The sequence below is a fragment of the Daldinia caldariorum genome (assembly GCF_022478825.1).
Source record: "Daldinia caldariorum strain CBS 122874 unplaced genomic scaffold F4812scaffold_19, whole genome shotgun sequence".
Taxonomy (NCBI): Eukaryota; Fungi; Ascomycota; class Sordariomycetes; order Xylariales; family Hypoxylaceae; genus Daldinia; species Daldinia caldariorum.
Window position 1 is genome coordinate 46744 of NW_025953055.1, and position 21787 is coordinate 68530.

At 48.4% G+C, this 21787-nt stretch overlaps 7 protein-coding genes across 7 annotated transcripts; 2 read left to right on the forward strand and 5 right to left on the reverse strand.

Annotated features, from left to right (window-relative positions):
- Positions 1-187: 187 nt before the first annotated feature.
- Positions 188-1327, reverse strand: F4812DRAFT_442170 (dienelactone hydrolase family protein). The gene has a single exon (XM_047935293.1). It carries the CDS (start codon positions 1197-1199, stop codon positions 450-452), a length of 750 nt encoding a protein of 249 aa, XP_047786780.1. The 5' UTR covers positions 1200-1327; the 3' UTR covers positions 188-449.
- A 1769-nt stretch (positions 1328-3096) lies between these two features.
- On the reverse strand, positions 3097-6269 carry F4812DRAFT_155674 (uncharacterized protein). The gene has a single exon (XM_047929762.1). The coding sequence runs from the start codon at positions 5802-5804 to the stop codon at positions 3141-3143; it is 2664 nt and encodes an 887-aa protein (XP_047786781.1). The 5' UTR covers positions 5805-6269; the 3' UTR covers positions 3097-3140.
- Positions 6270-6912: 643 nt separating this feature from the next.
- On the forward strand, positions 6913-8761 carry F4812DRAFT_442178 (uncharacterized protein). Its single transcript, XM_047935294.1, has one exon. The coding sequence runs from the start codon at positions 7623-7625 to the stop codon at positions 8646-8648; it is 1026 nt and encodes a 341-aa protein (XP_047786782.1). The 5' UTR covers positions 6913-7622; the 3' UTR covers positions 8649-8761.
- Positions 8762-11996: 3235 nt separating this feature from the next.
- On the forward strand, positions 11997-12689 carry F4812DRAFT_452853 (uncharacterized protein; the record flags this gene model as incomplete). The annotated part of the gene is made up of 2 exons (XM_047936404.1): positions 11997-12479; positions 12549-12689. 2 exons carry the CDS (start codon positions 11997-11999, stop codon positions 12687-12689), a joined length of 624 nt encoding a protein of 207 aa, XP_047786783.1.
- Positions 12690-13485: 796 nt separating this feature from the next.
- Positions 13486-14683, reverse strand: F4812DRAFT_452854 (S-adenosyl-L-methionine-dependent methyltransferase; the record flags this gene model as incomplete). The annotated part of the gene is made up of 6 exons (XM_047936405.1): positions 13486-14041; positions 14130-14190; positions 14260-14382; positions 14452-14470; positions 14529-14551; positions 14611-14683. 6 exons carry the CDS (start codon positions 14681-14683, stop codon positions 13486-13488), a joined length of 855 nt encoding a protein of 284 aa, XP_047786784.1.
- A 1029-nt stretch (positions 14684-15712) lies between these two features.
- On the reverse strand, positions 15713-18283 carry F4812DRAFT_155714 (DUF1766-domain-containing protein). The gene has a single exon (XM_047929763.1). It carries the CDS (start codon positions 17601-17603, stop codon positions 16371-16373), a length of 1233 nt encoding a protein of 410 aa, XP_047786785.1. The 5' UTR covers positions 17604-18283; the 3' UTR covers positions 15713-16370.
- Positions 18284-18869: 586 nt separating this feature from the next.
- On the reverse strand, positions 18870-20974 carry F4812DRAFT_462530 (putative MFS multidrug transporter; the record flags this gene model as incomplete). Its single annotated transcript, XM_047938061.1, has 5 exons — positions 18870-19417; positions 19507-20085; positions 20152-20402; positions 20506-20582; positions 20660-20974. The coding sequence occupies 5 exons, from the start codon at positions 20972-20974 to the stop codon at positions 18870-18872; spliced, it is 1770 nt and encodes a 589-aa protein (XP_047786786.1).
- Between the last annotated feature and the right edge of the window lie 813 nt (positions 20975-21787).

Here is a 21787-nt window from a genome sequence, read left to right on the forward strand (position 1 = left end):
AAAAAAAAAAAAAAAAAAAAAAAAAAGACAATAGAAAAAATTCTTTCACCTACCAGGTACCTTACACTCATCCTACAAGGGGTGCTGCGCTTTAACTAAGAAAACGGGCAAAACAGGTAGGTAAGGACATGATCCAAAGTACTTCCGAGTAAAGAGAATTTTGAAGTATTTTGAAGTATTTTCCAACATTCACAAAGCTTCATAAGATGTCATTTCTTTTCCTCTTCGAATATGGGATAACGGTTAGAATAGCCTCTAATTGACGCTTGAAACTTGGTATCTAAAGCTTGTCTCTTTGACTGGTAGAATACAAACAACATGACATATCACAATCACAGACCATGATACCTCTGGTGCCAACAAAAAGTGTTCTTTCTCGCCTACCTGGCTCCGTTGCTCGTCAGCTGCATCTTGGTTTCGATAACCCTTTCCAAACACCGAGGTCCCCATTACGGCTCGTGCAAAAACTGGTTGAACCAGTTAACAGCATCGTTCTTCGCCCTCGCCATAGCCAACGCCTCGCCGGGATTCTTATCGCTGCCGCGAACCAGGGCGGCGTGCGCGACGCCCGGGTAGTGGCGGTAGTCGAACTCGACGCCCAGCTTGGTCACCGTCTCGAACGTGAAGCTCTTCAGCTCCGCGGTGTACACGGGGTCGTGCTCGGGCGCGAGCAGCTGCACGGGGACGGCGACCTCCTCGATGTCCTTCTTCGTCAGCAGCGACGGGTGGCCCGTCGAGATGCAGTCGACGAGCGGCGGGCTGTGCTCCCGGGCCCCGAGCCGGAACACCGCCCACCCGCCGAAGCAGTATCCGATCGCGCCGACCTTGCCGTGCTTCTGGCGCAGGGCCCGCGCCGCCGCGAATATCTCGGGTTCGCGCACCTCGCGCGCGTTGCGCGTTATGAACCCCGCGAAGTCGAACCCGCTGAAGTCCCCGGAGAGGACGGCGGGGGTCGGCTCGACGACCTCGCCGCCGAAAAAGTCGGGCAGGTAAACTGTGGCGTTAATCTCGCGCGCGAAGTGGTCCGCTAGCAGGCGCAAGTTGGGGAACGTCCAGCCGAAGAGGTCGTGTACGATGAGCACGGCAGCGTCCGGGTTGTTGCCTGCGATGTAGGTGTCGAGGTCGGCGATCTTTCCGACCGTCCCGGTCGGGGTTCCGTCCCATTGAAAGCCTTTAATGCAGCACTTGGAATACGACATTGTGAAGGTCTAGTCTGAAATGTGTGCCTTAGGAGGTAACTATAGTAACATGTACCAAAGTTTGATAGAAAATTAAACGTAAGTTACCCAGGTAAGTGCGTGTCAAAATGGCAACTTGAAAATGAGGTTGTTTAGATTAGTTGAACTAGCTTTGGAGGTATATATATATATAAACTTCACTCAACGAACCTGGAGATAGCGGATTTAAGATCCGGACATCTTCTTAATACCATTAAATACAACTACTAAAGCCACTAAAACTTTTATATATGGCCGAACTTGTTCGGGATATAGTTATCTTACCTAACTCGACCGTATCAGGATTTTTTCGAAAATACATATCGCAATGCCCGCGTCTCTAACCACATCTCTAGCTAGCCTAGCAGCTACAGGCTAGGCGGCCGTTCAGTGGCGTGGCTAAGAGGTCCAGAGTTATACGCTCCCACATACGCCGGAGCTTTCTCTAGGATCTTCGCCTAAAATGTCGAAGCTACTGACTTTCCATTCACTTATCTGTACCAGTCCGTTCTCGGGAGCACCAACAGCAGCTAGCCCGTTGTTGGAAGCAGTAGTGATAGCTTACTGGTTACCGGAAGCGATGGTAGCGCCTGTTGGTTGTTGGAGGCGGCGACCTGTATAATAATTAATTACCTCCTTGATAGAATGTTGGAAGAAGAAGAAAAAAAAGCTAAACAGACTTGCTCCAACTCGGTAACCCGAATTAATAAGCCTCGGATAAAGCGATCTTGCTACCGACACCCCCTTAGACGGCGCTTTTGAGTATCAACCATGTTAGTGAAACGTTTATTACAATCTGATTTCGTATACTCTACGACGTAATAGGCGGTATGGGAAGACGTACTGGGTTCATAGGAATAGGATACGTCTGTCAGGGTGTAGGCTAGATGGAGTTGCTTGAACTGCCATGGGTTATTGCACTGGAAGAACATGGATAGAGCATGATAAAAACAGGTACGCTAGGTTGTTTATATGCTTACCTCATGATAATTTGTGAAAACTTCGGAATGATGAGCTTGTAGAAGAAAAAGAGAATGAGACCAGGAAGACGAGGAAGAAATAATTAGAGTGCTCTGATGGTCCTCGGGCTCAGAAATAATACAACCAAAGCCGCTGTCTGGGTATACGAAGGTTTGTTCAAAACAATGAAAATGAGAAGTTACAACTCACGTTTCACGTTTGGCTTGGAACTGAACTACCCATACAAGAAGGAACTACAGATATCTGCCTTATATGAGCCTTTAACTTGTGAAAACTGCAAACTCTGAGTATCGTATATAACCATGGAGTATTTGAACCTTGGAAAGTGGTAACTGGACTAAGTACAGAGTTCTAAGGCCTTGAATTGTGAATAGGTATATTCCAAAGACAAGTACCTATTCAAATAGAGTATGCGTTCAATTGATACCTTTTATACCATTAAGAAGGTCTAATTGAGGCGAAACGGGCAATATAATTTTCGTATTTTACATTCTTGAATGGATGGGAAATATACCTAGGTACCAGGTACCTAAGGTAAAGGTGCTAGGAAAAATGTACCTTTTGTATTGGTGCGAATAAGTAAGGGCTAGGGGCTGTTAAGTATCCTAAAGCCGTCCGCCAGCATAGTGATGTTGGGTATTGCGGCTAGGAGCTGTGAGATAATAATATAGCCACCCTGCAGGGTAACAATATTAAGAAGATGGTCAATCAGCTGAGGGACTAATAATTATGCACGGCAGCTCATTATTTTATCTCATTATTCATAATTATTCATTAACTTTACTAGTAACATTATTCGTCGCATCTCATTTCTTCACGCTCCACATTCTCAATTCTGATCATGACCGATCATGAATTTCCAAGTAACGCATGTAGAACAGCGTTAATAAAATCCGATAATGTCGCTACGATCTGTATTGAAAATTATGCCATCAGTAAGAATTACCTCGAGAAAAAGCGACCGTGGAAAATAGGAAGAGGAAAAGGACAACAACTTACGGGCGTAGCATCGCTTATTAACTCGCTCGTTTGCGACACAAATGCAGCTGTCAATAAGCTCTCCGCATTTCCAAGCAACGTCATGATCCCCTTCACAGAGGTCGGTGTGATTAAAGGCGTTATCTGCTCGACGATTCCTTGGATATCAATCTGGCTCAGCGTTCCGAGAAGAGGCTTAACCGCCTTGATGAGACTACCCAAATCGATTTGGCTTAGCGAGCTGAGAAGCGGCTTTACTTGGTCTAGGAGGCCGCCAATATCGATTCCTCCCAGGGCTCCAATTAGCGGTGCTGCGCCGTCAATAATGGTATGAGTTTCGTTCACGAATTCCTTCGTCAGTAGAGACTCAGCGTTGTCGACCAGACCTACGAGCCCGTGTACGGAGGACGGTGTGAGTAATGGGGAAACGGCATCGAACACACCCTTTATGTCGATCTCACCCACAGCCGTTATGATAGGGGCTATTTGCTTGATCAACCCTGCGAAATCGATCTGACCGAGGGAGTCCAAGATAGGTTGTATTTTTTCGATAAGCCCTTCTAAGTCGATCTGACCCAGTGAATTCAAAATCGGGGTGATCTGTTTGATCAGACCCGCGAAATCAATCTGGCCAACAGCATCGAGGATCGGCTGTACTTTATCTATGAGGCTAGATAGATCAATCCGTCCAAGGGAATCTAGGAGCGGCGTAACCTTTTGAATTAAACCCGCGAAGTCGATTTGACCCACGGCATCGAGGATCGGTTTTACTTTATCTATGATGCCGGATAAATCAATCTGACCTAGGGAATCTAGGAGCGGTGTGATCTTGCGAATCAAACCCGCGAAGTCAATTTGACCTACAGCGTCGAGGATCGGCTGTATCTTGTCTATGATGCCAGATAGATCAATCTGCCCGAGGGAGTTCAGAATTGGCGAGATTTGCTTAACCAGTCCTGCGATGTCGATCTGGCCTATAGCGTCGAGAATAGGTTGGATCTTCTTGACAAGGCTACCTAAGTCGATCTGGCTCAAGGAATCCAAAAGCGGCTTCACTTGCTCGATGAGCCCCTCTAAGTCAAGCTTGCCGACAGCAGATATTAATGGGACAGCGCCGGATATCAACGTCTTCGTTTGGTCAACGAATTGTGTCGTCAATAAGTCCTCAGCGTTGCCCAAGAGCCCGACGATACCCTTCACCGAGTCGGGTGTTAACAAGGGCTCGACAGCCGAAAGCAGACCTTGAAGATCGATCTTGCTTAGACTGTCGAGTAAAGGCGAGATCTGGCTGAGTAGACCCTTCAAATCGATATCACCTAAGCTTGAGAGCAAAGGTCCTGCTCCCGCAATTAGGGATTTGGTTTGGTCGACGAATTCGCCAGTTAGCAAGTCCTCCGCGTTACCAAGTAACCCTGTAATACCTTTGATAGAGTCTGGCGTCAGCAGTGGGCTGATAGCTTCGAACAAGCCCTTTAGGTCGAGTTGACCGAGCTCGTTGAGAATTGGCGAAATCTGATCTATCAAACTTTTCAGGTCGATTTGCTTCAAGCCGTCGAGGAGCGGCCCTGCCCCGGAAATTAAGGATTTGGTTTGGTCGACAAATTCCTTAGTTAGGAGAGACTCGGCATTGCCAAGCAGGCCAACTATGCCCTTAACGGAATCCGCCGTCAGAAGAGGAGATATGGCGTCAAGTAGTCCTTGAAGATCGATATCCTTGAGGCTGTCGAGGAGCGGTTGGGCGCTGGAAAGTAGCGACTTTAGCGCTTCGACAGTTTCCGATGTCAAAAGATCTCCAGCGTTGTGTAACAGGTTTACAATACCCTTGACCGAATCCGACGTGAGAAGGGGGGATAATGCATCAAGTATGCCCTCAAGGTCGATCTTTGAGAGATGGTCAATGAGTGGCTGTACACTTGATAGTATTGACTTAAGAGCCTCAACGGTTTCCGAGGTCAAAAGTTTTTCTGCATTACTCAACAGGCTGACAATACCCTTGATAGATTCCGGGGCTAGAAGGGGCTGTAGCGCGTTGAGTATACCCTTCAGGTCGATACCCTTGATCTCGTCTACGATTCCCTCTAGGTCTAGGGAACTAAGCAGATTGATCAGCGGTTCAGCCTTGGTGAGGACATTCCTGGCAATGTTTGGAATCGGCGGACGAAGAGTCTGTGCAAGGTACACCATAGCATCATGTAAGGCTTGCAAGAACTCATCGCTCAGCAGCTGTTGGATAGCCGAGAGATAACCTCCAAGATCACCCAATTGTGTGATGAGTTTTGTCAAGCTCTCGAGAATTTGGCCTAGATCTCCAAGGCCACCAAGGTCACCGAGGTCAAGGCCGCCGCTTAACCCAGAACCTGAACTAGAGCTGGAACCAGAGCCAGAGCCGGGACGTGTGCTATTCGTCTTTTGTCGTGGATATAGTGCAACTTTCTGTTGCTGAACCTGGTTCCTCCTGAGCAAGCCATTAAGCTCTGTCAAGGCATCGGTTAGGTCCGACCGAGGAACTAGGGCTAAGTTATGCTTAGCAAGAAGTGCGTCAAGATCTAAATCTGGTGCTTGCGATGCGCTTTCGGCGACGAGGCTGACAGGCGCCAGAGCCGCCAGGAAGAGCTTGAAGAACAACATGATAATAACTGGCTAGCTGTTGAAGGCTTCGGAGATGTCGTCCTCTTCTCTTTGGCTCGAAGCTAGGGCCCCGATTCAGCTCAACCGCAGAATAGGAAGCATGGCAGACGAGACGGGAAGTTCGAGAATATGAACAATATTACCTGCTGCTCTTCTCATATCACATGAACTTACTCCCCAATGAGTGATGGAGACCTCCCTTCGGACATTATTCCGTCTTGGGATATTTACCAAGCTGCTCACACGGGTAATTAGTTTTCCAGGCCTAGTTGTCGCTAGCTCACCCTAGCTACCCCAACTTCTCCACGATCCTAATCCTTACCTGGCGTGGGTTACATAGGACTAGGGGCCCCTGGATTTGTGGACCCAGGCAGTCAAGCTTTTCTAGATGCCCATTCGACAACTTGGCATTGAGGTAGGGTTATGGTTGCAATTGTATGCATTATGTATGTTCACAGTAACCTCACTTACATGAAAGACACCACAAATCTAACAGTTACCTAGGCACTTATTAGATCGCATGTGTAAACACGCGGTTCTCACCGTCACTTTCTGTTCTCCCGCACTTATTCTCCAAAAGAGAAATAGAAAAAAACAAAAACTGGCCCCCGTCAAAGGTTCTGCATCCAACATATTTTTGGAGATCAACATGGAGAAATTACCACCAATATTTCTTTCGTGAGCAGACATAACATCAAGTATCTTCAACAACGACTAGTTTCAAAAAGTATAATGCCACTCTCTAGATCAAAATAAGGGTGATGCCAAACCTATTCGCAAGACGGATGCCCAACTAGCAACACCAACATACTCTCGGATAGCACACTCGAAGTGGGAATAGTGGACATCAACTCTATTTCCTCATTAGGCAGGCGGGTTACAGCATGACATCATTTGAATGCGGCGGTTTGTGCTGCTTGCGGTGTAAATGAAGATCTACTGAAGAGCAATTAATTGCTGGGATAGACTAAGCCTGATACCCCGCTCCTCAGGTTTTGCCATGTTATGTTATGTTCTTGAATATTATGTGCGTGACCCGTTCCAAACCAGTAGCCACCCCAGGAATGGATCAGAGCTGACCAAATACCCCTGTATTATTGAGCAACAGAAACCAGGGTGGCCAACACGAACGGCAGAAGTGCTGTGTGGAGAATGGAGAGATCAACAAGGCGCGAGGGGTAACAAGATGCAAGGTGGTGCTCGATGGGTCTGGCTGTCTAGCTCAGGCCCGATAGGCGTGGTAGGACGGAGCGGGAGCTCGTCTGTTCGTAATGCCGCAATGTAACCCGGGGCGGGCTGGGCAGTGGGCACAAATCTGATGTCTGAATTGTCCTAAGTTCAGTCCCTCGCCTTCGTTTCCGACTCTAAAGTTATTGGGTGACCGTCTTCTCTCCCTTTGTCATCCATCCAGCATCCTCTGCTGCTAATGACAAGACCATCATGGCGTCGGCCTTTCGTGAAGACACCTCACATTATGAGCCTACCAGCCCTACCGCCTCTGTACATGGCGGTAGAGGTGAAGCTGGCGATCAGACAGCGAATGTCCCTGGCAGTCAGAGTGGTGAGAGCTCTTCGGACGATCATGTTACGGAGAAGACTCCAGTGGCCGCGCCTCTTACGAAGAAGCAGAAGTTCAAGCGTCACTGTGGGCGCTTCTGGTGGTGGTATCTCATAGGATTTGTTATTTTCCTCGCCATATTCCTACCAATCCTGTAGGTACCGTGCCAACCGGGAGAGCGTATCGGTCTGCTAATAATAGGACTCAGGTTTCTGGTAATTATCCCAGCTATCGTGCAGCGCATATTGAATAACCAGACAATGCCCGTGACTGGAGGGGCATTCATAGCTATAACGCCGGAAAAGCTCAATATATCTATCACCACGTCTCTCGATACGCCTCTACCAGCAGATATAGATCCAGTAACTCTATTCATGTATAATCACGAGAGGCCCGATAACCCTTTTTGTAACATTACTCTGCCACCCCTACACGTGGATGGAGAAACGGAAATAGTTGTTACCGATCAGACCGTCACGATAACCAACGAGACCGAGCTTGTCTCTTGGTTTAGTAACGTATTTGATCAGCCGAAGGTCACCTTATCTACTCGCGGTGATGCCAAGATCCACCTAGGGGCTCTCCATTCAGACGGGCATATCGACAAGACCGTCGAGGTTAACTCCCTAAACAAGCTGGATGGGTTTGCGATTGAACATATGCAGCTTCTGTATCCAGCCCTGGAAAACGGAACCAACATTCAAGGCTCTCTGAACTTGCCGAACTGGGGTGCGCTTACTCTCGGTATCGGCAACCTATCGCTCAACCTGATGGCCGGCGATGTCAGAATTGGGCTGGTTACCGTTTACGAGGTTCTCCTCCCTCCAGGAAACAATTCCAGGTATTTCAACGGCGAGCTTTACCTAGATGTGCTCATGCAAAACCTTGGGACGGTACTTTCCACCCAGTCTGGCCCGCTGAACGACGGGAACATCCAGATCGATGCGACGGGCAACGCGACCGTCGTCAACGGCCAACACATTAGATTCATCGAGGCAGTTCTCAATCACAGGCGCGTGACGTCCACAATCCCGGTAACCAAGCTGATGGGCGACCTTATCGGCAGCTTCACGAACGGCAGCCAAGTTAGCATACCCGACATACTCGACGATGTGTTCGGTAACTCAACCCTTATCCAAGAAGTCTTGAGCCACTGGAATTCGACACGTAACGATAAAGGAGCGAATATGAAGAGATCGTTGTCGTCTGTGGGTCGAGGCGTCTTTGGGTCAAGCGCGTTGACGCTGCTCAAGTTGGGTATGAAGATGAAGATGGGCAAATATTAAGGGGAGGGCGCTCTAACGCGTCTAATGCCTGCTACGCAGTCTTCCATAGTTAGCGATGACCAGTTACGATGACAGGTAGTTAATGTCTCACGAATATAATGCCATTTATAAGATCTAGTGGGTTCAAGAGAGCGCTACTATACCATCGGATGTTGCTGGATACAGCCACACCCCCTGCGTAGACTACTGCTCATTGCCTCACCTAGTGTTTCTTTTGTGCATTTTCCCTTGAATCATAGTTGCCTATGAGCCAGCACCTAATAGTTCTTATCGGAAAGCAAGTGCCACGATAGGAGGGTGATATAATAGGAGTCCTAGCTGGCCTGTATGAAGCTCATTACCAGTTAACGGTGAGTTACCTGCTTCTAAAATGTAAGAACCCAGGGTCCTTTGACGGTTGAGTAAGAATAGACATCAAGATTTACGTGTCAAGGAGCTCCATATACAGGGTGTTAGGATCGTACGTGGTGTGTAGTGGGTTAAATTATACAACATACATATCCCTAACATTACACCAGCTAGTCACTTGTCGCTCCGAAGGTAGGACCACTTTCCAGGGTTACTAGTAACGTCCCCCCAGGGAGTTTCGGGCTCTATCTACCTAACCTTAGACAGCTTACCGTTACCCCTAAGATGAACCGTCAATATCACTAAGCTTGACCACACGGTATTTCACTTAACTACATGGTCGGATAAGAATAGAATTAGCAGGTAGGTAGACAACTAATGGTCAAGAGGCTGGCCTACTATGAGATCTCTCGAGGCTTATTCAAAGTCCGATTAGGCAGCTGACTGACGGACATGTGCTCTCAATCGCAATGCTTCACAGGCTCATTAGGGGTAACAAAACAGGGCAATGCCATCAAGGGATTGAGAAAAGCCGTTATAGATATTACCATGAGTCCAAGATAGAGGGAGACAGGTGCTTCTCCTTGAGATGTTATGTGGGTTAGACCTAACATTCTAGGCACCAACTAGTAGCCGGTTATCCAAGCTAATAGGGATGCTTGCTAAGTTCGCCAATATATTCAAACAGATCAAAGTCTCATTTTTACCTCCCAAAATTGTTAAGCTTCTTCACCTCTTCAGAGCCTCAACTAGAGGCAGGCTCGAGATGAGAAGATAGGTACTGTATGAGGTACCTATCTATAAGCCCAGTTAGATGCCACACCGATTTACGATCGCCACAATACACACTGGTAGTAGATATGATAAGAAGTGTATTATCGTACGAAGTGCGTTCTCAGACGCACCATCCTTCGCGTGAGGATATCTATGCCAGGATGCCCAGAGCCATTGCTCGGCTGTAAGTGGGTTGGGGTTATTGTTATGCTCTGTTTGTATTTCGGGATATTCTTTCTAGCCGTATTCAATACGACGCAGGGATGAACTCGTAATTTTTCGTTTTCCTCCTCAAACTATATACCTGCTAATAGGATCACCGTGTTTACCAACTCGTTTTGTGACCAAGTTTCTCAATGCTTGTATCCTATTTGGTGTTGTGGCCGAAAGTGTGTTCCCACGAAGATGGGCCCCGCTAGACGTAAGACATCGTTCGTGTTGAATCGGACAATATCGCGCCTCACCCTGGTCCTTTTCCCTCCAGGGATTGGCCGAAGATGTCCCCGATAATCAACTTATGTTTCAAGGTAATAGGTATAGGGTTACTCTCATGTAGGTGTCGAAGAAAAACAAGAAAATACCCGCGTATGGAGTTTCACTTTAAATAAAAACACTCTCTCTTTCCAGGGTGCGTAGAATTTCCATCTCGTACCTAAGACCTCTTCTATTGGCTCGGGGACCAAGTCCGGCTCTGCCCGCTTCTTGAATAAATGCGCCGTACGTGGGGCACATGGCAAACCATATCGGGGTCACTTGGGATTGAAGGAGACGTTCTATTCGTACTAACGCAAGCTGTGGGCTTAGAGGGTGAGATGAGGTCTTATATATCTGCTTGATATAGATACTACACAGCTTCGCATTTCCCATGTGGTTGTTCGTCCCCGAGTTGCTTCGGGGCATAGAGCTTGCATTTATATACCACGTTACCTCTCATCTTGGAATTTCCCTCTTGTCACGCGAGAATCGCTTCAAATGTGGCTGCTTCGTTGGTCCGACGGCTTTGTCATTTGATTTAGTTTAACTCAGTTGTTTCGATAATATTAATACTGTTATAGAGGTTTAGTTGAGTGAAGTTGAAATTGAGCCTCATTTGAAAATCATTACCAAATATGTTGTTATTCAGAGATAGTCAGAATTAACAACTCTGCCTAAGACTAGATAGTACCTGTTAAACACGTCAATAACCTACATCGCCTCTATCAACAACCAAGGTAAATGTTGCAAGCGACATTGCAATTTTACAGCAACAACCACTATTGCCCTGATTCTTAACCTCGGCGTTCTTGTCTTCCAACAAGTTGGGTAGAATGACAAGGTCAGGAGGAGTAGAGTCATTACAAAGATAGAGTCTGTGATGCGGGGATATACGCCCGGATGGGGAAGGTTGATAATAAAAGACACGAAGCGGTATCAATGCGCCGCGATCGAGTAGCCCTTGTCTTAGACCTACTTTCGGTGGCTTCCTTTAGGTACTTTTCAAGCCCGTCGAGAAACTTCACCGCGCGCTTGTGATACACATACCACCTATTTAACTTGTAATACTCTCGAGGTTTTTGTTTCGGAACATAATTCCTTCCGTATGCCACCTCCAGTCAGTCTCTTCATCATGCGCGGCACACTTGTCTTATGATTCACTTTGGCGGTTTGGCTAAGATCCCAAAGTAATGCCAGATGCTCTTTTTTTCTTTTCTCCTTGACGGTAGGTTGACAGGGTGGGTTATTTGAATCAGCCCTTTCGTGGGATTTCCTTGAGTCCTTGATAACCACCCCATGATATCTTCAATCGTAGTTAAGAGTAACTATATAAATATAAGGATGGCGTCTTCCATTACCAATATAAGACGATCACAACGTCGATCCGTTTCTACATTAACACAAACTTGAATAACACCCGCAGAAATGGTGTCCCGCTCTTCCCTTCCCCTAGCCACGGCCCTCCTGCTCCTCTGCCAGGGGGCCGCCGCAAAGCCTATACCGGAACCCAAGACCAGATTTACCCAACCCATCGGCATCCCGGATTTCCACACCACGAGCCTCTTCGACGGACCGGTCCCCGAGATCATCACCCTCTCGCTAGACGACATCAAACCAGACAACGCCACCGATGTGCCCGCCCACGTGCCCGCCCATCTCGACGTTGTAGACGACGCCGAGATCGGGAAGCGCTACGTCTTCGGGCAGGACAACCGGGTCGTGTGGACGGACAAGTCGTACCCCTACTCCGCCATGGGCAAGATCCAGTGGTCGAACGGCGTGTACTGCTCGGGCGCGCTGATCGGCTCGCGCCACGTCGCGACCGCGAAGCACTGCGCGCCCCTCAACAACCCGGGCGTCAGCGTGCGCTTCATGCCGGCCTACTACGACGGCGAGTCGTTCCCCGGCGCGTACGTCACCACCATCATCTACCTGCCGGACTACTCGGTCAACGACCCGGACGCGAACGCCTGCGACATCAAGGAGGACTGGGCCATCTTCATCCTCGACTCGCGCCTGGGCGACCAGCGCGGCGGCCTCGGCGCCAAGCTCATCGAGCCCTCCATCATCAACAACCCCTCGCTGCTCAACCTCGGATACCCCGGCGACCTTGCGAACGGCAACAGGCCGTACCGGCAGGAGAAGATCACGGTCCGCAATAAGTTTGACTGTGACGCGACCGGCGGTCTCTCCACCGATGCCGATGTCGCCGGCGGCATGAGCGGCGGTCCTCTCGTAGGCGATCCCTGAATCTTCTTTAGCTGCCTATTTTACTCACCCCTTGAATTCCTCCCTTCATCGAAGAACATCGTACCCAGCCCAAAACCCCTTTTACCTACCTACCGTATCCATCACATCACACGCAACAAGACACATGCTAACCCTAAGCGACATAGTGGCAAAACGTCAACGGCGCTCCCCTACAGCTGGGTGTTCTCAGCGTAACCAGCGCCACCGAGACAGTCTTTGCCGGCGGCAGCAACTGGATCAGCGCTGTCGCCCGGGCTCGCCAGGATTTCCCTTAAATCATCTATTAAGTATTTTTGCGAGCGTTCTACTTTGTGTCGCATAGCTAGCCGTTGCGTTGTTTTGGGAAGATGGTTTCGGGTTAAGATCCTTGTATAGGTACTTTATATATATTAGATGCCAGTCGACAAGTTACTTCATGTGCATATATTACCAATTTAAGCATTAAGCATTAAGCAAACCTTGAACATGATGTCCGTGATTAGAGGCTGATTTTCTTGTGATTCCCTCGCTCTAGTAAGGCGTTTCGTATCCTAGCTGTAGGGAACATAGGAATAACTTACGTGACAAATCATTCGGCGTTCTAGAAAGGGGTAAAGTAAACTCACAAAGGTTGCCCAACTCGCAGTAACTAGACGAACATGATCCAATCTATCGGGCCGCCAAATCTGGATATCCTGAATGGACCGCCTTAAATAAAAGCCAGTGTGGTCACAAGCGCCACCAAAGGTTAGTTCAGAAAATGATTTCGAAACGGAAACTTCGATACGCGTTGCCAGGCTACCGAAGTAGTTTGGGGAGATGTTTCAAGTATGGCGGGGAACAACTGTTCAAGAAAGCTTCGTCACGAATGTCTGTTATCATTTAAGTCGGGCTGCCCGGCTTCTGCCCATATATATACGTCCTAGAAAACGTAAGCCGCCAAGCTCATACAGCATTTTCCCTCGCAACGAACAGTTAGGGTTGGGCGAGAGGTAGGTTTAGGTAGGTATACTTACACGGTTATATACGCATGAATATTCGTACTCCTAAGATCCTTCTTCACATCCTCGACGAATTCCCGGACCTGCTCGGGCGACATGCCCAGCACGCCCAACACCCTGAGACTGATGCCCTCGAGGCCGGAAAGCAAGTCCTCCTGGAAATACGTGGCGACGGTCTTGTAGTACGCGCCCTTGGCCCAGGGGCTCGTCGGCCAGTAAAACCGCTTCTCGACGACGTCCTGGAACCCGGCCTCCTCGAAGTACCGGCGGTAGTTCTTGGCGTTGCTCCACGAGCGCCCGAGCCGCGACACGCCCTCGAGCATCATCTGGTTCCACCGGTACAGCGCCGACTCCGTCGGCGGCTCCCCCACGTAGTTCATCGGGAACAGGCCGTCCTGGAACTCCATAAACCCGCCCGGCTCCAGGTGCTCGAACCCCTGCTTCACCACCGCCGCCGGGTCGTCGAAGCAGCTCATCAGCGCCCGCCCGTGGATGTAGCTGAACTTCTCGCCGAATGTCCATTCGTCCTCCGCGTCGTCGATCTCGAATTGGCAGTTTTCCGGTAAGCTTATGTGAATGAAATCAGTAGGTTACATTCTATCTTATTCATCGACTTGACATGCGATACTGGATAGTGGGCGCCGAATACACGCACAATTCAGGTTGGATCGGACTGAGATCCGTCCCGACCACGTAAGATTCAGGATGTTGGAAGGCTGCGCGGTAAGTTAGCATTCACGATTCACATTTCACGAGCTCCGGCGACGCGTAACAATTGATCGTACCAAATTCTATAGCCCATATACCCGTCCCTGTCGCAATATCCAAGACCCGCCGAGGGTTTTCCGGTATTGGAGCTAAATGAAGTTTATTTCCAATAGTCAATATAAACAATTGGTGTTGTAGATCTATCTCGGATGTGATTAGCTTCGAATAAGAGAAAATAATATGAACCAACAAGAAATTATGGCATTTACCTAACCGCTCTTGTTCTGCCTGTGAAAATTGGTTATCGGATATCACGACGAATCCTCGGACGCGGCTTAAGACATACGGCATCATTTGGTAGGAAATATCCTAAACGGCCTTGTCAATAAGGGGAACTCAAGATTCCAGAGAAGTTGAATGATCCATACTGCCTTCTTTATATCGATGGTAAGTTCGGCCATTTTCATGGACGTAATGGTAAAGACTCGAATTCAGCGACATGGTTGAAGATCTTCATAGTGGTCAGCGATCCTTCAATTCACGGTAATTCGAGTCTCCGGCCAGATCATACCCCATGCTTCCTGATGAGACCGACATGGTTTCCTATCAACAGTCAATAGGTTGGAAATGCGCTCTCTGTTTTAATGAACACCAACTGTCTGACTATCATCGTCAACCGATGGTAACGACGGCCCGCTGCCGCTTCCCCATGATAATTCCGACACATCTTGGTCAACTGCGATGGTCCTGCTAGATTCCCACGAGAACGACGCCGCAGAATCATCATCGTAGCCTACATTCGACGAAGGACCTGCCATCGCGCGCAATAAGATTATTGAAGTCTCGTTAAGGCTGCAAAACAAATGCTTTTCCAGAAGGCCGTTTTAGTAGGGATAAAAACGCAATGTAAGGTTGGCCATCTATGAAATACTGAGGGACTTAAAGACATAATTGCCACGAGGCAGGCTGGCGGCAGGGATAGGAGATACATAGTATGCAAAAATGGCGCTAGGAAGCAAAATCAGCAACGGCTTGGGACGGGTGAAATTCCCAATTGACCAGTCACATAACCAGGACACGCTTCTTGCGGTGGCATGTCTTGGTACAAATCCTTCTGGAAGAAAACGCCAAAGGAAGATCTAGGTGCGGCTGGACTTGTAGGTTGTACTGTATGTACCATTTGAAATTCAGTCAAGTACAGCGTAGCATTGCATTTCTGTTTACGATAACAAGTAAAACCGAGATGTAACACCTTCCGAGATCAAGAATCCACATGTTGGTTTATTTCCGCGACTGAACTTAATACTGGCGAAGGGTGAGTGGCGTATGTTTCTCAAGCAAAAGTTCCTGAGACAAATTATTAAATATTAGCTCTAGCCTGTCTAAGTATGGTAGAAAATGGTAAAGAAGCTTTTGCTTCTTCTGTATATTCTGTATATTCTATGCACCTAACAATTAGTGTCTTGCTAAGATGGAATTATAACGCGATACGTACCTACTTTGACCAACTACCGCGAAGCTATCACAAAATGAGATGCATTCCACTAGGATATATCGACTATCTTGGGGCGAAAGCTAGCATGGACAAAGCTTAAAACATCGTTACATAGCGTGCAACGGAGATCCGAATCGATCTCATCATAAAATCGTCATATTTTAAGTAAGTGCCTAACCTAACCTATAATATCAATAAGTGGCGCACAATGTTTAAAGATGGAAATTTCGGGTATCACTGCATCAAAGCGTCAACGGCATTAGATCACGAATGTCGATGTTCCTGTTGGCTCCACAGAGCATGTCTCAAAACTAAAGTAAATTGACCGCGATGAGGTGACCCAAACCGTCCGATAGACTATATTTTCCGTGATCCGCGTGGAGACGGAAGAGTGAGTCGGAGATTACCTATGCCTATAGAGCATCGTGGTGCAAGATGCGATAGTAACCCGTGGGATGTAAGGGACGCAGTTGCACAGAGCACACGACTCACGGTCGAACTGCCGTATTAGGCAAATGTTGGTTACATCCCATCTACTATGTTAGATGCACCAGGGTCCTCTTTACACCTACCTAAAGCATACATCCCATCTGGCAGTAGTGTCTGTCATATCCGAAAAATGATGCGGCCCAGCATCTTTTTTTTATCATCTTTTAGTACCGTCGAAGCTGCTCAAACCGGACGTTTGACTGATCATGGGTGGGCTTCGTCCCAGTCGCTCCAGCGCTTGACCACCTCGTCGACCATTTCGATACCTTTCCTGCTCGCATCGATCTCGAACCACTCTTTGTGAGCTTTGCCGCATGCTTCACAGTTGGCTTTGTCGCTTACTCGAAGACCAGCTCCCGCAAGTTCGAGATGCACTAAGCGCTCGACTTTATGGCTGTGGGGCATCTTCCGGGGCTCTGTCGGCTCACTCGAGGAAACGTAGGGATAATACCGGATGAGCGAAATGTTATAACCACATTGGCGCGTCCATTCGTTTAAGCGTCGCTGGACGTTGTTTGCCCTGCCAATTTTCAAGAGAATTTTCTTGGACGATCCGGTCTTGCTCCCCTTAACAGCGTAAGACTCCATCACGTCGCTCGGTCGTCGTTGGCGTCCGTCCGGACGAGGTGGCGTTAGGAGGGATTTGGCGGCCTCGGCTGGAGGGGCTGCCGGTTTGGATTCGGGCGTCAGCCAAAAGATGTAGATATAACCGGGTTCATCTTGCTGGGAGATGGGTTTGGCCAGCTCTGCCATGAGCTGCGAAGCCGTTTGCGGTGATGCCGTCGCCGGGATTAAGGATAAGTATTGTGAAGTTTGTGAGGTTCCGGAATGGTTGGAATGCGGCCTCAGAGAATCGCCACTTGGTCGTGACTGCGCAGAAGGAGGTGCGAGATGCTGGCTATGAGGCTTAGAGGATACGGGTTTCGCAGGTGCGGTTTGTAATGGTCTAGGCTGTGGCCGTGGTGGAAGTTCCTCCTCTTCTACTACTTCGGTGATTGTGAAACAGCAACAGAAACTTGATTGCTTTGTCCTAGGTTGTGTTGGTGGATGTGTTATTTTTTCCCCGTAAGGATTGTGTGTTGGCCTTTTACCATGCTTATACGAGTCGACTATGCCTAGACGGTTAACGAGACTCTCTAAGCTTTGACGACCTGATTCGTGAATAGATGGCATATTCGTCCTTGGTCCCGGACTAGAGTGCGAGGATAAGGCTGCCTGATCTTTATGCTGCCAGCAATAAAGGTCGGGATTTCGGGGGTCGTTGGCACGTAGGCCTTTGATTTTAGGCGGAGCGGGAGCTGGTGACGAGTCCGGAGAAGAATTCAATGGTCGTCGACAGGGACGACCACCCGAAGTAACACCTCGACATGTTGTAGCCGGATTCTTGGAGTCGGAGCGACCCAATAGGGACTCGGGAGTGTTTGGAATGAATGGCATTGTTCCCGAGCTACCTTGCTACCTTGAGTAGCGCACCTAGTATAAATCGTACGTCGTATTTAAGTTCAAATGAAGGTAAGGGTCTTCTTAGACAAAGAGCGCAACGTTGGAAAATAAAACAAGAGAACTAGACAAACATATTGTTAAGCAGACGTCGGGGACTGGATCAATGCTTTTATGAACCAGTTGGTCCAACAGTCTGACAGTCTGACAAGTCTAACAGAATCAAGAGAACCAAGAGAATCAAACCCTTTGCCTTCGCAGATAATGAGTGAATCTGGCCAAGAATGGTTCGGGAATTCAAGTGACACGACATCAGGCCTCAAGACTCAGCCATGAGAGGCCAACGGGGCTGAAGAGCCACCAGGCATAACGAAATAATGGGAAATAATTGGGGAGGATCTGGGGATGTTTGAGGATGATTGGCTAACAGTTGTTTAGGCCTCTGACACTTGTACAATATAGCACATAAGTAAGGCGCTTGTTAAAAAAAAGTCAAGGCCCCCTGCCCCCCGGCCCCCTAGTTAGGAGGTCTCCAAACGTGGCCGAATTATGGCTGAGTCCGTGGCTGAAGCTAAGAGAAAAGGGGAGAAGGTGGGGCTAAGTTATCCCTACTATGACATGGCTTACATCTGTATACATTAGGTCAGGTATGTATTATATAAACTGTGCAGTGTGATAGGTATTAATCACTCTACACGTGGAGTAATGCAAGAATGAAATCAATATCCAATTCAACTAGCATGTCATTGTCGTTAGTTATTGAGGTCGTACTTTGGAAGTAGAGGATTCATATAGTGGACCCCAACACGGGAGCTAATCCCATTCGCTTAAAAAATGCAAATTGACGATGAGTTAAGAGTGAAGAAGATTATTCGCTGATTAACTCATCAACTATTGAAACCTCGCATACAATGGAGTTTGCCAACGATTTGGCTTCTTGAACCCTCACATACCTACCTATACACTACTTACGTCATATCTAAATGCTGTCAAATAGGTATTCATTTTCCTGCGAATATTCCGCTTTGCCGAAGTACTATATTAAACTCCGAAGCTTTAGCAGCTATTATTATTCTATCTACCTAATCTACTTTAACTTGTGCCTGGGTTGAAAATGGCTATCCTTCTATTCCGTTCCTATATCAAACCATTATATCCAAACATTTCTACCAATTTTAACGAACGAAGTTAATGTCTAGTTAGATACCTAGTGAATAAATTATTTAGATAATAGTCCCGCTCATTAAGCTGCCTAGGGCTTCTCTAAGCTTCTCCTTTCTCGGGTTGCTTCTTCTTTCTCACGTCGACCCAACCCATCCACCAAGACGACACGAAGCTCAGAGAAGCGCAAGCAACCAGCAAGTAAGCAGTTGTGTCGAAGGCCTTGGAAAAGGCCAAGAGCACTCCACGGAGCTCCGGGCTGTCCGGCGGGGCCAAGGCTCGTACCGCTTCCGCGCTGCCGCCCGCGGCCAAGGCCAAGGCCGGGTCTATGGACGGCGCGAGTATCGCGATCTGCTTCCGTAGCGTCTGCTGGAAGATGGTGTTCGCAACCACGGAAAAGACCGCCGCAGAGAAATTTTGGCAGAAGATCAGAAATGCGATACCTAATGCGCTCTGCGCAGCTGGAAGGTTGTTCTGAAGGGCTACCAGCCCAATCTGTATGCCGCAACCACGAGCTCCGTACAAGATCTGAGTGCCAATCCAGAACGCTGTTGAGGTATCGGGTCCCCACATCGATATCATGCCAGCAGCAACCGCCGTACCAGCTCCAGCAAATGCCCCCAATGGGATGTAATATCCGAGTTTGGACACTGTTTGGTAGGGATTAGCAACGGTCTTGAAAGAGTTTTCCCTGTTATCTCTGAACAAGGTATAAGAATAAAGGGGAATAAGGACATACCCAATGCCCCAGATATTAGGATTAATACTACGCTGGATAAGATACTCGGAAGCATATCAACGCCACTCATGGTTGGGCCTACACCCTTAACCGATTGAAAATAGATCGGAAAGAATTGAGCGCCCACGAAGATACTCGTCATCAAAGCAGCACCGTATATCGCGCTAACCCAGACAATTCGCTTGCCTGCCATCGAGAATGGAATCATAGCCTTGTCGCCCTCGCGGCGCTCCCACCACAGGAAAATCGGGAAGGTCACGCCCGCGCCAACGAAGAGGCCTATCACAGTCGACGAGCTCCAGGGGTACTCGGATGAGCCGAACTGCAAAGCTAGCAGGAACATGACGGCGGCGGGGGCGAAGATTGCGAAGCCGATGAGATCAAGTTGCGGGATCACCTCGCGGAGAAGCTTGAACGAGACTTGAGGCTTGACGGTTTGATCCGGTACGTTCATGCAAGCCAAAAACAGACCAGCAAGACCGCCGAGCGGAAGATTGATGTAGAAACACCACCTCCAAGTGACGTATTGGGTGAAAACGCCTCCGATCAACGGTCCGGCAATAAGACCAATCTGGCCAACTAATAAGCCATTAGCTTAGTCCGTTGGCACTGTGAGCTGGGACGCATATAAATGGCGATACTTACAAGCCATCATGAAGGCCACATACATCGGCTGTTTATCCAAGGGCGCGGCGCCAGCGATAACAGTCAATGCACCATTCTGCAATCCCGAACTGCCTATACCTGCCACCGCCCGGCCGATGATGAACATAACCGAGGACTGGGACACGGCGCATATGAGGGAGCCAACTTCGAAGATGAAAAAGAAGAACAGAAACACCCATTTCGCCCTGACGCGGGTATACAGCTTTCCCGTCAGGGGCTGCAGCGTAGCACTAGATGGACAACCAGGTAAGCTATTATCACTCGTTATGCGGACCTTAACCATCGTATGAACAGATAGTCGCTCTATAAAAAGGGAGGGCTCTAGGTACGTACCCAGCTAACTGGTAGGCGCCGCTATACCATCCGATATCCGGCAAACTGTGAAAATCGGACGTGATTTGCGGCACGGCCTATTGCATAGAAAAGTTATTAGCCCTCGGAGATCAGCAACTTCGAGTCGCTGGCATCGATCGTTATAGCAACTCACAGTGCTGATGATTGACATGTCCAACATGAGCAAGAAGAAAAAGGTGGTGACGCTGAACAGCAGGAGCGCGAGCTTGTACCCCGTGATATACTCCTTGTTCTCAACTCCGTCCGCCAGCGTGCCCCCCGAGGTTAATGAGCCTGTCGTCTCCGCCGCGTCTGAGTTCTTCGCGTCAGGTGCCGCTAGTACCGTTACGTCTGGGTCCGGTGCGTTACTCTTTTCTCTCTCCTGGAACGATGGCGAGGAAGATGTCGTGTATCCTTCCTCTCTGGGCGCCGGGGCTTTAGGGGCTTTCCACTTGTTGTCGTCCTCCATGATGGACATAGCGTTGTCCGGGCGAGTTACAAACAGTTGGAACCTATTATCTATCACCTACCCCAAATTTCAAATGTTCCCAAGCACCCCTTCTATAAGGAAGTAAGTATACGTCGTGACCGGATCCGAGTGCCAAGAGGCAGTCGTCTAGTTGTATACGATGAAACGCAACCACGGCAGCCGTATTTGTCGTCGTAGAGCGTTACCAGATCTCAACGTCAGACCTTGTCGAAGAGACCAAGGAACGAGCAATCAAGGACCCTTCACATGCAGTAGCGAAAGGAGATAGTCGGCCGACGAGCTAGCTAGATAGAAATAGGATTCACTAGGTCAAGACTACGACGATATATTAGGTACCTATATATATAGATACCCAGGAGTCCTACACCGGACCAGACCATGCCTACTACCTTAGGTACATATGTGTATTAGCTGCCTGCTCAATCCCTATCCAATGCCCAACGGGCTACGCTACCTAATGCACGAATCCCAGCCCGTTCGATCAACCCGGGGTAGGTTAAGAAAAAAAGAAAAAAAGCCCGGGTTCGAAAGGAATCGTTCCCATGGAAGCGTAAGCATTTTTACTGGACTTTTGGCGTTTCGCTTACAGCTTACAGGTTAGAGGTAGCTAGGTCCCGGTTCGTCTAATCTAAACCCGGAATGGATGGGCGGGATTGGATTCTTCAACCCGCGCCGAATCCCGTTCTCTCTCTCTCTCTTTTTTTTTTTTTTTTTTTTTTTTTTTTTTTTTTGGGTGTGTAAATTTGGTTTTGTAAGTTGGGGTTAAAAAATTAAAATTGCTAAAAATTTTGT

Bases quoted from the DNA above. Each gene is read 5' to 3' on its own strand.
- F4812DRAFT_442170 (XM_047935293.1), bottom strand. From the start codon at position 1,199: ATGTCGTATTCCAAGTGCTGCATTAAAGGCTTTCAATGGGACGGAACC.
- F4812DRAFT_155674 (XM_047929762.1), bottom strand. From the start codon at position 5,804: ATGTTGTTCTTCAAGCTCTTCCTGGCGGCTCTGGCGCCTGTCAGCCTC.
- F4812DRAFT_442178 (XM_047935294.1), top strand. From the start codon at position 7,623: ATGCCCGTGACTGGAGGGGCATTCATAGCTATAACGCCGGAAAAGCTC.
- F4812DRAFT_155714 (XM_047929763.1), bottom strand. From the start codon at position 17,603: ATGCCATTCATTCCAAACACTCCCGAGTCCCTATTGGGTCGCTCCGAC.